At 39.8% G+C, this 17,937-nt stretch overlaps 2 protein-coding genes across 2 annotated transcripts in view; one reads left to right on the forward strand and one right to left on the reverse strand.

Annotated features, from left to right (window-relative positions):
• Positions 1 to 2,899: 2,899 nt before the first annotated feature.
• The window catches only part of LOC143020745 (2-aminomuconic semialdehyde dehydrogenase-like), a 38,989-nt gene continuing 23,951 nt past the window's right edge, over positions 2,900 to 17,937 (forward strand). Inside the window, exons 1-2 of the mRNA XM_076177471.1 lie at positions 2,900 to 3,051; positions 16,231 to 16,407. Coding sequence (XP_076033586.1) covers positions 16,235 to 16,407 — 173 coding nt within the window. The 5' untranslated portion in view covers positions 2,900 to 3,051; positions 16,231 to 16,234. The remainder of the gene's footprint in view (positions 3,052 to 16,230; positions 16,408 to 17,937) is intronic.
• On the reverse strand, positions 9,761 to 12,399 carry LOC143041661 (uncharacterized). Its single transcript, XM_076213669.1, has 4 exons — positions 11,866 to 12,399; positions 11,393 to 11,708; positions 10,956 to 11,200; positions 9,761 to 9,870 (listed from the first exon to the last, which is right to left on the reverse strand). Exons 1-4 carry the CDS (start codon positions 12,125 to 12,127, stop codon positions 9,761 to 9,763), a joined length of 933 nt encoding a protein of 310 aa, XP_076069784.1. The 5' UTR covers positions 12,128 to 12,399.

A 17,937-nucleotide genomic window follows, 5' to 3' on the forward strand; every position in this document is an offset into this window, starting at 1 on the left:
AACATCAATTCAGGCAAATATGTTTCTATATTAAGGGAAGAACTCATTCTAATATTCTCCAGAGGTAGAATGAGTAAAAATGTCTTCCTATTTCTGGAAGATGGAGCTCCTTGTCACACTGCTCAAGCAACACAAAACTGGTTGAACCAAAATGGGACCAGGAAACTTCCATGGCCAAGTCAGTCCCTGTATATGAACCCTATTGAACACCTCTGAGGCATATTAGACCGACATCTTCGCAAAAAGAACAGGAAGCCACCTTCAAAGCCCGAACTCTTAGGGTTATTACAGGAAACATGGCAAGAAATCCCTCAAGATGATACTCGTGAACTAATCACTGGCATGCCTAGAAGGGTCATTGCATTGAAAAAAGCAAAGAGGATGTCAACAAAGTATTAGTTATTCACATTGTGACCATTTATAAGCACTTTAATTGTATCATTTGCTTGTTTAACCAATTACACGATTTCTCTTGGTGTCTATTCAATTCTGTCATGTCTGTGTACACACACACACACACACACACACACACACACACACACACACACACACACACACACACATATATATATATATATATATATATATATATATATATATATATATACATTTATATAAATTCTATTATCCCTTTTCTACCATCCTTTTTAAATGTTTCCTTTATCGATGCAATATTGTCTCATTAATTTCAATGGAAGCATTCACACTGGCGCTCTCGCTCCAGTCTCGCTCCGGTCTCGCTCCGGTCACGGTTCCGTCAAAAGATATTTTTACTGGAGCGAGACTGGACCGTGACCGAACCGTGAGCGCCAGTGTGAACTCAGTTGCCACGGTCCTGCACCTGCCAGGGCTGCCGTTTCGTAGAATTTTGTACCAAATAGCGGCATGTGGCAACTGCACAAGGATATGAGGAAATTTTTTCTACATATCAGCGGGCTGTTCATAACATTTAAAAACTCAAACTTTTGTTTAAAAATCATAGAACTGTTATCAAATAATAAATGGTACATCAAAATATGACTTAATTGGTAATTGTGTTACTTATAAAATATTGTACCCCAAAAGATACGTTTTTACATACATACATATACCAAGGCTTTTTCCCCCTTACCAGGGAGGTAGCCAAAAAAGGACAAGGCATAAAATCCTTCCCACCCATTCCATCCCCGAAAACACTCCACACCCCTCCACCCTCCCTCCCATCTTAGCACCTCCTAGATACGTTTTCACGGTGTAGTAAAAAAAAATATACGCTAAAGTTTCAGCTTTCTTTTAGCGATAATAATAATAATAATAATAAAAGAATTTTCATATCTTACTGAATATGTTAGGGCATGGGGGCCTTATATACATTCAAGAATAAAAAAACTAGAACCAACATTTTGTCAAAGTTTGACAAGTATATCTTGCTATGAAAGTCTGCACACGCCCGAGAAAAATGTATACCCCGGTATGGCAACACTCCCATTCTACACGGCAGTGTAGAAAACGCTGCAGCCCTGCCTACTGCTCCACTCCAGTCGAGATTCAGTCTTCGTTTAATTAAGCAAATAGTGTTTCCTTCTGTCCTACCAAACCATGGATAATCCAAAGAAAACACCACAATGGAATCATGCGAAAGGTAGATAAATGATAAAAATACGTTTTCTTTTTATTTATCACTGATACAATGGCAATGCGCACAGCTAGGATATACATAAGCACCAACTGAATAAAATATAACCTACAAAACTTACTTTAATTTTGTGGTTTCAGATGAAATGCTAATAGAATTAGTCAAAGGTAAACCAGAGCTCTATGACCTAACTTCGCTGTACTACAGTCACACATCCTTCGTAACTGATGGTAAGACTTCTACTGGTGTCGAGGGAGGGGGGATGACGGGAACGAGAGCGGACCGATAAATACCTCAGAACCGGGAGTGGAGCGTGACCGGACCGATAGTGTGAATCAACCCTGAATACCTCAGAACCGGAGCGTAGCGAGACTGGAGCGCGACCGGACCGATAGTGTGAATCAACCCTTATGTAGAGTAGTAGAACGGTGGGACTATGGAAATTATGTGACCAGCTTTTTTTTTCGCAGAGATAAGTCTCCAGCCATATAGGAATGCTGCGTGACTCTGGTTCGTTAGGATGTCACTAAAGGCGTCTCTCATATCTCGAATGCATACGCGAAGTAACCCTTAAATTATTATCTTCGGTGCGAGGTCCCCAACTCTTCTGAACAAAATCGTCTGACGGCACAACCATTGAGAAATTATGTACCGTAAGCTAAAACAAAATCTGATAAACAGAGTACGAGGCAATTTCATTGATGACACGAACTCACAACTCACTTGCAGTTGACTGACCTTTGCCACAAGTACGCATGTTATCAGGAGAGAGATAATATGACACATTCTGTCTGGTTACGGGCATCTGAATAATTATCTTTTGCACGTAGGGCGCAGTTCAGTTCAATTTAGTTTAATCGTCAGTGTGGGACCTCATATACAGCTCCCATTTGTTGTTCGTATTGTTTACGCCATTACTGTCTGCTCGCAATGTTGCCTCCTCCGTTTTGACTTTTCTTTTTATTTCCGTATCCAGTATTCCATATTACTTATTAGTTTTCTTTAATTAATTAAAAGCATTATTTTGGGTTTGTTTGCCTGGTCTGAATTTCCCGCCAGCGACGAGCCGTTCTGGATGAATCAAAACGCATATACAGTACACTCGAATTCCGTCGTCATAGTGTTCCGTCTTTACTGACTCGTCCAAGCATCGCCTGCCTCCTATGGCAAGTTGACTTGGAGATATTATCATCTTAATTATGTCTCTGGTACATATGTGCCATAATACTTCTTTTGAATGTTTAGAAATTAAACGTAAAAAAGGCAAGGTAGAAGGTACGATGCTTTCTCCATCTCTCATCCCGGCGGCACCAGTCAAACCGGACTGCAGTCGTACCACCGTTTGTATGTTCAGACGCGCTGCCGACCTGCCGTCGCCACAACAAGTAGTCGAGCGGAGAGTCTGTTCAACAACTTGGGACCATCATTTACGTGCTGTGAGTTTTATACCTCCTATATCATGACACATAGAATTAAGTTATTTTTGTTCTTCTGTAGTAAGTACTGGTTATGCCAGTGAGTGTTAAGTTTTTTAAGTTACCATATTGAGTTTGCTAGATAAGCAGTCACAAGATTACTATGCGGTAAAAAATCACACCCTCCCACCCATCAAATGAATCAAATTATCTGACATTGCAGGAACACATTTTAAAGTCATCACTGTTAATGAATTCGATGCTACATTACACAAGCGTGTGTGTGAACTTGAAATATTAAAAAAAATGCGAGAGGATAACAAAAACTAAATGAACTTGTTTGGCAAGAGTTGCTCTCTTGTTAAAACACCTCGGGCAAGGACGTGGACAAAGTTGTTGCGGTGAATAATTAAAAGGAAACTGATCTAGTTCACAATGTCTATTCAATTATTTGTCCATTTATTTAATTATTTATTTATCTACTGTTTTTGCTTGCTTTACATAACTAGAATGCTGGATGAGCTATCCTCACTGGATCTCGTCTTAAGCTAGGCTAGTTGTACTATTTTTTTTTTCTGTTATTCCACGAAAAATATTTTAAAGCCCTTTAAACGCCTTACCTTTTTCAATTTCTATGTTAATTTTTATCGGTTATGTTTACTTCATGGCTGTGGGTTCTGTTATTGTAACATCTTCTTTCAGTGTCAGTAGTTCCAGTCTATCTTATTTTGTATGTTTTACCAGTTAGATTGGGAGTCGTTTTAGTTACTGCTCATTTTTTCTCTACAGCTTATTGTGTGCTGATCCACACCACCGCATTTATTCGTTTATTTTCTTATTTACTACCACTATTTTTGTCATAATTCCTGTACATGTAGCGAAACCACTTGCATTCATAAGCAATTAAGCCTCGCTCTCCACCCAATAATGCATGTAGATAGATTTTCCTAGTCTCAGCTATATATGAATATCTTGTATCTTCCCGTATCAGCTTCCAATGGATTACGTGTGTATTTGTGTAAATTACCATGGTCTTGGATCACGTGTTAGACTAGTGATCGACAGCTATCACCTTTGCGACTGTACGTTTATTGTTGTGAAGTCACACACACAACTCCTTGCCCAACAGAGCGGTGACTGATATGCGAAAAAGTACAAATATGTCAACAGTGGATGTAGTCTGTACGATTTTTCGCATTTAATTGGGATTTTCACAGCACTGTTTCCCAATCTGTCTTGCACTGCCCCTACTTTTGTTCGGCCGTATGTGACAGTCACGAGCAAAAGTTGACCCAGGCTACAATTCTCACAACGTCAATATAATTTATTTTTTGTCGAGTACTTGATATGTTTTCCTGTGTAGTATTTAACTTGGCATTCTTCTTGAATAAACAAAAATTGTCTGATAAAGTGAATTTTGTATAATGAACAAGTCTAAGTGAATTTGCTGGTGACTTCAATGCCTGCATAAGTTTCACGCAGTAGATTTTTTTTTTTTTTTTTTTTTTTTTTAATATGTAGTGGCACCCGGGGAGTGGGGTGGGGTCAGGGATGGCCCTTCATCCACAAGAGCTAAGATAAAAGGGGCGGGATGCCTGGAGGGAGGCTAACCAGCCTGGAATGGTCATCTTCATATAAGGGGGAAGAAGCCGTTTGGCATAGAATATAGATGACATAGTAATAATGATAACAGTAAAATAATAATAATGAAATAGGAGGGAGGGGACGAATGACATTCTGACAAATATATAGATACAAATAAATAGATAAATGAGAACCACCACAATTAGGGGATGTTGATGTAGTGGTGCTTGACTTGGCAGGTGGGCTGTCGTCGACGTCAGTACAAATTACACCCCAATACACGCGCGCGCGCACACATTTACTTAGATAATGAACTTAACAAAACTTTGAGGATATGTCTAATGATAGTGGCACTAAGTGAATCCCAAACTAGGGGAGCGCCCCCCCCCCAGGGAGGCATGAGGATGCAAGGGGGGCGTGAAGTCATTTGCTCAAAAATCATTATTTGATTAGAATAATTAGATAATACCAAGAACAACCACCTGCCGTTACATACGTGCAAAATATAACTGTCAGTCACCCCAACCAATTATCTATATAATATATAATTATACATATGTAATTTCTCATTAATACAAAAAGGTGTGGGGGCGTGCTGGTCTGCTGGAAGCAAAAAAGGGGCGTCATATATGATAGTTGGAAACCACTGTTTTGGTGTCTCGTGGCGTGGGGGCACGCCGTGTTGGATGACTGCCATCGCGCCGTGGGAAGTGCATGCGGACAAGTCGCTAAGCGCCATGGCAACAAGGCAGGCCTTGAGCTGTACTGCTCCGCAAGCATCAAACTGTTGCCTGCTCACTGGATCACCCTTATGATCATCATTTATCTTTATTAATTCATTTAGTTCGTACCATTTTTAAAGGTGGGTCAGTATCTCTGCTAATGTCCATGGTGTCAGCGTCATGAGCAGCTTTGCAAAGTTATTCGACACATTGTCACCCTGAAGGCTCAACAGGTTGCTGGAGACCATATAGAACACACGGGCATGCATCCACCGGAGAGGGAGGCGGGCTCTCTGTTCAGAATACAACGTGCCTCCTGATAAAGCTATGAAGAAACAGTTGGATCGTTTCTTTCCTTAATGCATGTTTCCACTGTTATGGGAGTTGGGAGAAACGTTGTGTATATGTCATTGAAAGGTATCGTGTGTGGAATGATGTTCCATAGACTGTTAAGCCGAGCAGTCCCGTCTTCCTGAGGAACACCACGGCTGGAACGGGGTTTTCCTACAAATCCCTCATATTGTATATTGTGTTGTTGGCGTGCGTGATTTTGTACGATGTAGTTTTCTATAATGTGTTGTTTAGTATGGGGTGAAGTATTAAATCCTGGACAGTTGCCTGCGATGCTTAGAAGGGCTGGATGGTGGCCGCACCGCAGTCTGTGTGGACTACTCTGTCCTTTTGGGTGAGAGAGGATTCAGAGGGATGGATATCAGGGGGTCTGGCATGCAGCAATATATTGTCTTTCAGTTTGTTGATGGAACAGTGAGTGATATGATTATAGTTATGCTTTTGGAGGCTGGTGTATGGTGGTTGTTGAGGAAGAGAAGAGGATATTTGTGTATGATATAGGTATTTGGGTGTTGTTTTGATGTTTCATGGCGTGTGTGGTTGTTCTGCTATATAGTGTAGTGTTTGTGGAGGCTGCGGCAAGTGTTTGTGTGCCTCTCATGTCAAGATGATATTTGACTTTAAGGACTTTCGTTTCATGGTGTAAATTGTCTGTAGGTGTTATATTAGTGCAGCCTGTAATTGCATTTAGGGCTTTGTTTTGTATTGTCTAGGGTTTTGTGGTGTGTTAGTGAGATTAGGGGGCCATACAGGGCTCTCATAATTCATCACTGAGCGTATGCATTGTATACTCTAGTAATAGTTTGTTTTGTCCAAATGTTGTTCCTGCAATTGGTTTAAGCGCGTTAAGTTTAGGTGTGCAAGTCTTCATGTTTGTGATGTGTTTGAATGACATGGATGTCATTTGTTACACCAAGAATCTTGGGTGTATATGTGTGTGATATGAGTGTTGTTGATATACAGTAGAGGCGTGGTATGTATTTGTGTTCCTCTGTCCGATTGGTGAGAAGTGTGGATGTAGATATGGTTAAGTTATTTTGAGTCTTATTTGTAGTGAACCAGGTGTTAAGTGTGCCGAGGTATGGCTGTAGTATATCTGCAGCGTTGTCTGCGTTACAGTGTTATGTAATTGCTATGTCGTCTGCGCAAGAAGAAATTTGTATTCCTGTGGTGTCGGGTGTGAGCATATCGTGCATGTATAGATTAAAGAGTGTTGGGGATGGAACTGAACCTTGTGGTACTCCGTTCTTAAAGTTTCTGGTTGATTGCTGTCCTTTCATTATATAGATTACATTTTTTTCTTTCCCTTTTCGGTCTCAGCACCCCCTATAGTCAGGTCTAGGTAGTGTAACACCCACTATACTTCTGGTGACGGGGACTACAGTCGATGCACGACTACAAGGGGCAGTTTTTCTCTGCATCTAGATTTTAGTTCAGCCCCTTTAACCCCCCCCCACACACACACACCCCAGGCTGGTATAAACAAAGTCCATCTGTACCACAGCGATGCGAGAGTTCTTTGACCTCATGTCCGATTTTTGTTCTGTCCAATATTGGCTTGATTAGATCAATTGAGGAAATCTGTTCCTTGGGCGACTTTCTGCTCCGGCTCCGCGTTTTGATAATCGCAGACGACACTTCTGTTGTACACATGAATGGAGGAGACTGCAAGAGACCATAAGGGCTACACTAGACAGTTTCATTTCCATCCATAAAGTCGTTTAATCTTCTCTGAATTTTTTTTTCAACGCTCATTGCATTGTTACTAAATATATTTCACTCGTTAACCACTCTGTTAGTAAACCAGTTCTGGCCTATTTCCTTTTTAAACCTAAATTTGTCTAATTTAAATCCATTACTACGAGTCCTGTCTACTCTCTTGATATGATGTCCTTGCTTGCATTACCCTCGCTAAACCCTTTGACAATTTGAATACCTCTATTAGATCACGACAAAAGACCGAAGTGGTGAGGAAAGCTGAACTTCTTAGTTGTTTGTGCTCCTCGTGGAGCGGAAATGAATGACAGGAAAACAAAATATATGATGTCAACCAATGACTGCGGATAGCGAGACGATCTGTGCAAACCATACGTTGACTTGACCGCACGTTTCCAACAAACTGTTCCACGTCTACTGCCATCAAAGTTCTTGTCTTTGTAGACATAGATAACCGTGTCCTTTGTTAGATTTGAAACTTAAGTTTTAAAACTGTACACTTATGTCGTCTATTTTAAAAATATGGCTGCGATTAATGGGTGAAAGTGGTTGTATACGGATTAGGAATGTATAATACCACCAGGAATTGTGTTCATTAGAGGTAGGGTATACTCTTACGAACACGTTGATTACACTGAAAACAATATAAATTATTCATGGAAATATGGCTTGAAAGACGAGACAGATTTTATTTCTCTCTGTGCCCTTTTCCTCTCTTTTCATGGGGTCCTGCTTAGACGACAAGACAGATGATTCTTGAACTTAACATTGGATCCAGTATTTCACCTATAATTCACCCATAACATTGTTTAAATCCAGATCTTGCTTGCACATCATAGTTCATGAAAGATCGTTGATCGCACTGATAGGTGTTTAAGGCACTGTTCATACTAGCGGTTTGAACCGCGCGGAAACCTCGGCAATACCGCATAGTCAAGAAAAACTGCAGTTCTGTGTGAATGCCTCCAGTGGTTTTCGTTGTAATTCAACTGCCGCGGTTGAAACCGCTGGTGTGAACAAGGCCTTGGTTGCAGCTTATATTAAGTGCTCACCCTCTCGCTGGGTCGCTGCAGCAGATGTGGGAGATGCAACTGGAACACGATTGCGCAGTCGTGGGTGACATTCAGACCGCAGTGGATGTAAATGAGCAATGCTTCAGGCCTGTCTATGCACCAAGGGTTCGAAAGGAATCTTGTGACCTAAGGATGGAACCATAGTGTGTGTACTTAACATTTTCTTTTCTGTATTCTAAATATTTAGGCAATGTTCTAGTTTGTGCGCGGAGTTCGGGGTGGGAGGGGGGGCGCTGAAGAGGCAATGTAATCTCCCTCCAATTGAGAAAAAAGTTCTGACACAAAAAAAAAAAAGGAAAACGATAATATATAAATAAACAAATAGAAATTATAGATTTAAAACATATCAGTTAAATATTGAATGAAATTAATCAGATCCTTCAGGCGATAGTGCATGACAGTGGAGGCAGATTCGTCAATTGGAATAGATTGGTAGAAGGCCAATATAAAACCATTAACCCACTTCAAGCTAAGAATTATTCATAGTAAACGCGCGCAAACGCACACACACACACACACATTCACACACATACACACGGTGGCGCAGTTGGTAGAACGATGAACTACTAGCATGGTGGTGCGCGTAATGCTTGGTTCGAATCCTGCCCAGGGCCGAAATTAATTTCGGTACAGCTGCGCTTCGGGTCGTTACTCTGACTCTCGTGGGCGGGGAGTTGGGTGTGTGTGTGTGTGTGAAAGGTCATAGGATTACCCATAGATCGGACCTACGAGCTCTGAGCTCTCTTCCAGGAGGGAAATAGCTGTCGATCACGAGTCGAACACGTGATCCAAAAGACCAAGTGAATACACACACACACACACACACACACACACAAAGAAGAGAGAGAGGCGACTACTGAACATTACAGAATCATGAAAGACACTGAAATACTTGAGGACTTATTAAATTGGGACAAGAGAAGCACAAGAGAACATGGGAAAAACTCAAAAAGGATAGTTATAGAAAATATTTGAAAAAAAAAACAATTCCACACAGTGGTGGACACTTGGAACAAACTGGACGAAACAATAGAGTGTGCAAAAACCATACACGAATTGAAGAGCAAACTAGACACTGCGAGATACAAAGGCGAGATAAGCGTAGCTCCACTCCCCGTAAGATACAACTAGGTAAGTACACATACACACACACACAATCGACTGACAGACTTCGAACAGGTTCTGGCAGACCGACAGACAAGCTAAAGGTGCACAGAAACTGACAGTCAAGATAAAAGTGCGCTGAAGCTGACAGAGTTCCGTGTCAAGAGATGGGGTACATAGTCAAAATAACGTGTCGGGAAGCATAAAGAAATCTTGGCAGGAATTCAAGTCAACATCAGGACTCTGGGGGACTCCGACCGAAACGAACTGTAGCGATGTCTTGGAGAGTCCTACAGAAACAGAGGGGAACCACAAGAAACGGGAGATGGAAAAAAAAAGGTAGGGGGGAACAGAAATTCATCCTGACAGATATCCTAGTCTGAACTTCAGGCACAATGTAGCGTTACAGATGGTGACGTACTGTACACACTGTCCTGTAGACGTTTGCTTCGACGGATTGCTCCCCCCCCCACACACACCACCTCTCCTTGCCCTGCTTCCCGTTTTCCTTGCTGTCTCCAACTTGTGCATTGTTGGCGTCATCGGAAGCATGCTGGTCTCGCGTTCGCTTAAATGTGGGTTCAAATCCTGCACGTCTCTACGGTTCCCAGGAGTGACTTCATTGTCTGCCCCGACAGTCCAAGGGCATGATAGGGCAAGGGCTTCGGTAGCAACTATTCTGCGCCTCCTGGCGTGGGCTGCTCACATTCCGCCTATTCTAAGCACCAACCTCCTCCTCCTCGTTTGTCCTTCCCGGTGTAGACGTTTGAGGACACTCCCCCAAAACATGACTCCCGGAGTCTCCTGAACCTAGTTTGAAAACACTCCCCAGTCAAATGAAACTAGATTGACAACACTCCCCAGTTAACTGAAACTGGTTTCAAATGACTCCCCATCGGGTTGAAATGACTCCCATTATTGGATGCTTGATTTTTTTTATTAAGGTTGCTCGGCCCATACAAAAAAAAAATCTAATTACACTATACATGATTACCTTTTTTTCTTGGATTACAATGACCTATTTATTACTTATTAGAAATTACACTACACACGGATAACTACATTGAAATGGTTGCCAGCGTTATTCTCAAGGTACACAGAGAATCCTTTATGATTTTACTACCTTTCGGGCTATGTAAATGCCATGTGTGAATAGATCCAAACTTTGCCCAAACACATACATTTACTTGAAACATGTTGGCTGCTGCAATAATCTCTCTAGTTGTTCCCCATACTTTATCCTCACGCATTGAATCAACTTGGATGTTTTCGTTGGTGGAAAGGAAATCACATATCAAGCTTCTGACAACAGGATGTTGGTCCTCTTCTCCAGTGATAGCGAATGCCATGGAACGAAAAAAAAAAAATCCATCACCTTTAATTACTTTGACAGCAAGGGGTTCACTTGTGTTTTTGAAAGTCTTGTTTATTTTTCCAGAGGGACCAGATTTTTTCTTAAATATCAGACGTCCACTAGAGTTGTTGCAGATTGCTCGCTGTGTTGCAACTGTTATTGGATTAAATTTGTAGATAATCTCCTGTTGCTGAACCCCTATGATCTGGACAATTGGAGATGGTTGCTCTGACAGAGAAGTTGGAGATGGTGGGTCTGATGAAGAACTTGGTGGTAAAAATCACCATTGTAAATCATATACAGTGATATATATCAGTTTATGCAAGTTTCTTATTATCAATTATTAATTATTAATCAATTATCAATTTAGTACTAATCAATTAATTATTAATTATTATTATTATTATTATGCTAAAATAAAATATCACATTTATATGTTTTTATAAAACCAAACTCACTTTGTTAAGGAACATAGGTCTATTCCAATTTGGTGCATAATTTGAGGCTTAATTGGGATACTGTGCAGTTTCGAGTCAACTTTCTTGAATACTGTGCTGGATTTTTGGCACCGCAAGCAAGTTTTGATAGTTTCATTTACGTCAGATACAATTTTGCGCCACCAATATCTTTGCATTATACGATCGACGACTTTTTCTCTGCCCACATGTCCTCCCAAGGCAACAGATTCGTCGCTGTAACCAGATCCTCGATGACTAGCCAGTACAATGTCAAGCTGGTATTGGCGATCCTTAATCACCCGAAGGAAGCGAACTTCTGCAATCACAAAAATAAACAATCACAGTCGCGCAATACTACATCTATTGGAACTAACATTTATCTAGGAAATGATAAAAGATAAAGACAAAAATTGCGCATTAGAGCAATAACTAATGTCAATCAAAATTATAAATTTACGGAATAGGCTACTCACCAGTTATATCTTTCCTGTTAGGTTTATGAACATACTTCAGACAGTCGTCTTGGATTGTGAATGCCTGACACTTCCTTCGAAAATTAGCTTTTTTTTCCCTTGTTGTTTCCAACATGCACTGGATACTTTTTTGACCGCAGGAACTCTTCCACCTCGTCCATTTCAGTATTAAAGTCCATGGTAGCACACGACACGACACCACACTGACAACTAACAAATCTCGGCAACACTGGCAATTAACAAACCTCTGTAATATGTTCATGTTCGTTTCATTTCAAAGGTTTCAAAGATTCATTCGAACCAGTTATATCTTTCCTGTTCGGCTTATGAAACAATCACAAAAATAAACAATCACAGTTGCGCAATACTACATCTATTGGAACTAACCTTTATCTAGGAATTGATAAAAGATAAAGACAAAAATTGCGCATTACAGCAATAACGAATGTGTGGTCATTTCAAACTAGGTTCATTCGAATGGGTAGTCATCTTAAACTAGGTTATCCGCTCATGCCCTTTCTTTCGTGCATCTATTGGAACTAACATTTATCTAGGAAATGATAAAAGATAAAGACAAAAATTGCGCATTAGAGCAATAACGAATGTCAATCAAAATTATAAATTTACGGAATAGGCTAGTCACCAGTTATATCTTTCCTGTTCGGTTTATGAAACAATCACAAAAATAAACAATCACAGTCGCGCAATACTACATCTATTGGAACTAACATTTATCTAGGAAATGATAAAATATAAAGACAAAAATTACGCATTACAGCAATAACGAATGTGTAGTCATTTCAAACTAGGTTCATTCGAATGGGGAGTCATCTCAAACTAGTTTCAATCGAATGGGGAGTCATTTCAAACGGGTGGGGAGTCGTCTGAAACTAGTTTCAAGTGACGGGGAGTCGTCTGAACCTAGGTTGATCTGACTGGGGGAGTCTTTTGAAACGGGGAGTCACTTGAACCGGCTACACCGGCTCTTGAGCAGTCCTCTCTAGGATTCCAGCCAACCTAACCGCTGGGTTCACACTTCGTAATTATCGTTCGCTTTCTTGAGTTTGCTCGTATTTTTTGCTGCTATTCAGGATCACATTTGCTTCAATTTATCTCCCTTTATTTTGTTTATACGACAGCACATCAGTATTAGTGAGCAATAGGCTAGCCAGGTGGCGCCATGAGGGTATTAGCTGTCGATCACGAGACCAATACGTGATCCAAAACCGTGGTAAATCGTATGATGGACGTTTTCTTGTTATTCGCAATAGAAGCAAACAAAGATTAAATGGCGCTAGAATGAATAGAATAAAGAACATTTCCGTAGTGAAGGAATAGAACAAATGAACAATCTTACCGATGTCAGCAGCGTCTATGGGGTAAAACTTTTTTGTATGTAATCGTAATGCCGGTAAGAAGTCACAAGAAACTATGCAACCACGCAGAACACATTCACACACACACACAATACAAGAATTTAAGAGCAAATTAGATATAGATATACAAAGACGGGATATCACGAGCTTAGCTCCCTTCCCGTAAAATACCACTAGGTAAACACACACACACACACACACACACACACACACACACACACACACACACACACACACACACACACACACACACACACACACACACACACCAACTATAGACCAGTCTCTCTAACAAGTACAATAGCAAAAATTTGTGAAAGAATTGTCAAAAGTAGATGGGTAAAATATTTAGAAAAAAACAACGTGCTACAAGGCAATTTGGATTCAGACAAGGACGATCATGCGTCACCAATTTAATATGTTTCTATTCAAGGCTAATAGATATAATACAAGAAAGAGATGGATGGGCTGATTGTGCATTTCTAGACTTAAAAAAAGCTTTTGACAAAGTACCACACAAAAAGTTGCTTAAGAAATTAGAAACTGAAGGAGGAATACAGGGCAAACTGCTTAAATGGATGGAAAACTTTTTGCAAGAAAGAAAAATGAGAGTAGTGATAAGAGATAAACACTCAGAATGGGATGAAGTAATAAGCGGTGTCCCACAAGGAACAGTTCTGGCCCCAATAATGTTTGCTATATATATTAATGATATGGATGAAGGAATTAAAAGTTATATGAGCTTCTTTGCAGATGATGCAAAACTATTGAAAAAGTGAAAACGGATGAAGATTGTGAGTCACTACAGAATGATCTGAACAAAGTACAGGAATGGAGTAGGAAGTGGGAGATGGAGTTCAACACTAAAAAGTGTAGGATAATGGAATTTGGAAAAAAGCAAAAACAGAATAATAGGATCATATAAATTGGAAGAAGGAATAAAAAAAGTAGAGAATGAGAAGGACCTGGGAGTCATTGTTATGAATAATATGTCACCTGAGAAACATATAAATAAGATTTTTGGAGAAACTTATAATTTAATAAGAACAATCAAAGTGGCATTTGCATACCTGGATGAAGAAATGGTGAAGAAAATTCTAACCACTCTGATAAGACCAAAATTGGAATATGCAGCAACAGTATGGTCACCAAATACAAAAAAAATGTATAAAAAAAACTTGAAAGAATACAAAGAGCAATTACAAAATTGGCACCAAAACTCTCAAAACTATCATATAAAGAGAGACAAGCAAAACTTGAACTACAGACATTAGAGCAAAGAAGAGAGAGAGGAGATTTGATAGCTATTTACAGAATCATGAAAGGCATAGAAGTTATTGATAGAGAGAATCTGATAAAATGGGATGATAGAGATACAAGAGGACACGGAAAGAAAATCAAGAAGGACAGCTATAGAAGATATCTGAAAAAGAACAGCTTTCCTCACAGAGTAATAGACAGTTGGAACAAGTTGGATGAAAAAGTAGTGTGTGCAAGAACAATACATGAATTTAAAAATAGTTTAGATAAAATGAGATATGGAGACGGGACACTACGAGCGTAGCTCTCCTTCCCGTGAAATACAACTAGGTAAATACACACACACACACACACACACTTGAACAGTGAATGCCTGAACTATACACGATTTCAAGAAAAAACTGGATGTGGAGAGATACGAAAACGGGTCACAACGAGCTTAGCTCCCGTCCCGTAAAATGCAACTAGGTAAAAAAAATAACAGCAAGTACGATTACAAGCTATTTGGAAATTCGTTAACAAAAGTGGATAGTGAAAAAGATCTCGGCGTAATTATCAGTAACGACCTCAAATCATCCAAGCAGTGTATTTCAGCCTCTGAGAAAGCAAATAAGATTCTAGGACTGATTGCGCGATCTTTTGATTTCAAAAGTACATCACTCATTAACAAGCTATATAAATCGTTAGTTCATCCACATTTGGAATATGCTGTTTCCGTATGGTCACCGAATCTCATTAAAGACATTGACAGACTGGAAAAAGTACAACGGCGAGCCACAAAACTGATTCCAAATATCAAAAATAAATCATACGAAAATCGACTAAAACATATGAATCTGTTTTCCCTAAAAAAGCGTAGACTCAAAGGTGACTTGATACAGGTCTTTAAGATTCTAAAGGGAATTGACAACATCAAAAGTGACAAAATTTTTACATTGAATGAGAATCAGACAAGAAACAATGGTCTTAAACTGTCCGGAAATAGATTCAATTTGGAAGTAGGTAGAAACAACTTAGCCAACCGTGTAGTTAATGAATGGAATAAACTTCCTGCACAGGTAGTGCAATGTAGTTCAGTTCGAAGCTTTAAGAATCATTTAGATAAATACCTAAGTAAGATGCTGTAATGATTATAATTTATCTTATATTATTTGTTTTTGTTTTATAATTTGTCTGTCTGATTTTCATTTATCATTAGTTATATGTAAATTTATTATTATTTACTATTTACCTGTTTCTTTATTATTTAAATATACCTATGCATTTATTTATGTATTTTATTTGTTATTTACATTATCATAGTTTTTATTTATTATTAATATGATTTTTTTTCGCATCCGACCTAGATATGGATCAAAAGGTCTCCTGTCGGCATGCTCCGCCTTTGTAATCCTTTGTAAATACACTCGCACTCACACACACAGTCTCGACGGTGCAGTGGTACCGCTCTCGACCGCTAAATCAGCGATCCAAATTCAAGACCCAACAAGCACTAAAAATAAAAATCAGCCATGCTACACTGCGGACCGGCACTTCAGCTTTGGTGGGCAAGGAGTATGTGTGTGTGCATTAAATATTGATCAGGCTACAGGCTATAATTATGAGATCTGAACTTTCATCCGGGAGGGTAACAGATGTCGATCACGAATCCAACACGTGATCCAAGACCATGATGAACAACACAAACTATGTGTGAAATGTTTGCAAATGAGGATATTTCTATTTTCAGAAAAATGGACGGCGTGGAAGTAACGGTCGAGAACTACATAGCCGGTCAGTTTGTGCACTGCCGGCGCGTTCTCGACTCGTACTGTCCAGCTACCGGGAAGGTCTGGGCTCACATTCCGGACTCCCATAAGCTCGAAGTCGACGCAGCTGTCACGGCGGCCAAGAGAGCCTTCCCTGCGTAAGTAAAATGGCGTGTCCCGCTATGCGGTGGCGCCGAATGCGCCCAAAGTAGGTTTGCAAGTTCAGTTGAGCCTAATGGGAATCACCCGGCGGTCGCAGCCAAAACTTGATATAACGACGACCACCATCTCCCCCTGGATAAATTACTATCATAACTTTTCGAGTGTGAATACTAATCTAAGGGAGACTTGGCAACAAGCCGCAACGGCGGTGCCGGGCAATGTGACACCGTCCTAAGGCGTCCTTCTAGCGATAACAACCACAAACTGTTAAAGTTAAAAAAGTTGTCTTCAATACAATTTGCTACTCTTGCACGTTTTGTCATAAATCATATTACAATACTACAGCTATTTGCGTGAACATATATCTATTAATTATGGCGGTGGGAGATATGACAAAATGCATAAAAATAGTAAATTTTGTTGGCGAAAATGCTGTAAACGTTTAATTAAGTGGACATTCTTACACTTCACGTAACGGAATTTTATTTGATTAATTTTGCCGTATAATTACTTTTTAATTTCTATATTTAATGAAATTACAAATTTCCTCGTTTCCTTTTCTTTAACTTTCCTAGGTGGTTTGCATGTTCATGAGAAATAAATAATTCTAGATTAAGTTTATATTGTGTTCAAATGAAGAGACGTCGTTTTCACCATGGATTGGTATTTCTAGTATAGTCAGCACCAAGAGCATCGTTGCCAAATTTAGAATTACTTAAATATCATTATTCAAAAACTCCATATCTGTTGAAATTGTTTTTGGAGTCGACATGACACAACACCCTCAAACGTGATTTGTGACCTAGGCAGAACATGACGTCACTCAAAAGCCTTGTCTCACTGCACATGTACAGTATAATTAAAGTCTGTTTTCAATGGCTGAAGATTATCATTATTATTATATAATTCTTGTTGTTATTATTATTACTATTATTAATATTATTATTATCATCATATCATCATCACCAATTTCGTTATTATTATTATTGTCACAATTTTTTAAATTGTGACACCCAGCTCGTTGTCTCCCTTCCCATTTTCTCACGTCCGATTTCTCACCACTACGGCCCTTTATTCCCTATACTCGGGGGAATTTCCAGAGTCCTTAAGACTTCTAGTAGCTACATCCTGTTCTTTCTCCTCCTCGTTATCCTCTTTATCTGTCATGTCATTTTTGACAATCAATTTCAGTGCCTTAACGAAGGGAGAGACTTCTAATTATCTCAGAGCCAGGCTCAACGGTTTTCGCGCCCACACACAGCGCTCAAACACACCCCCTCCCCCCCCCTGCGCGCTGCCACATATTTGTTTAAGCTAGGCAATTAGAATAATTAGGATTGTGTTTAACCCGCTCGTGAACAGTGTCTACCTCAAAGAACAATTGCAACTGTGTCACCTCCCACATGAACATTATTCGTAGTACCCTTCACAACTAGGGACGAAGACATAGAACTATTGGCAACGTCGGAAGCCGGCTAGCGGACATCGTGACCTGACCTGTCGCAGGACACGGGCAGTCTACCCAT

Source organism: Oratosquilla oratoria, chromosome 3 (assembly GCF_046742065.1).
Source record: "Oratosquilla oratoria isolate Oo_2021 chromosome 3, ASM4674206v1, whole genome shotgun sequence".
Lineage (NCBI taxonomy): Eukaryota > Metazoa > Arthropoda > Malacostraca > Stomatopoda > Squillidae > Oratosquilla > Oratosquilla oratoria.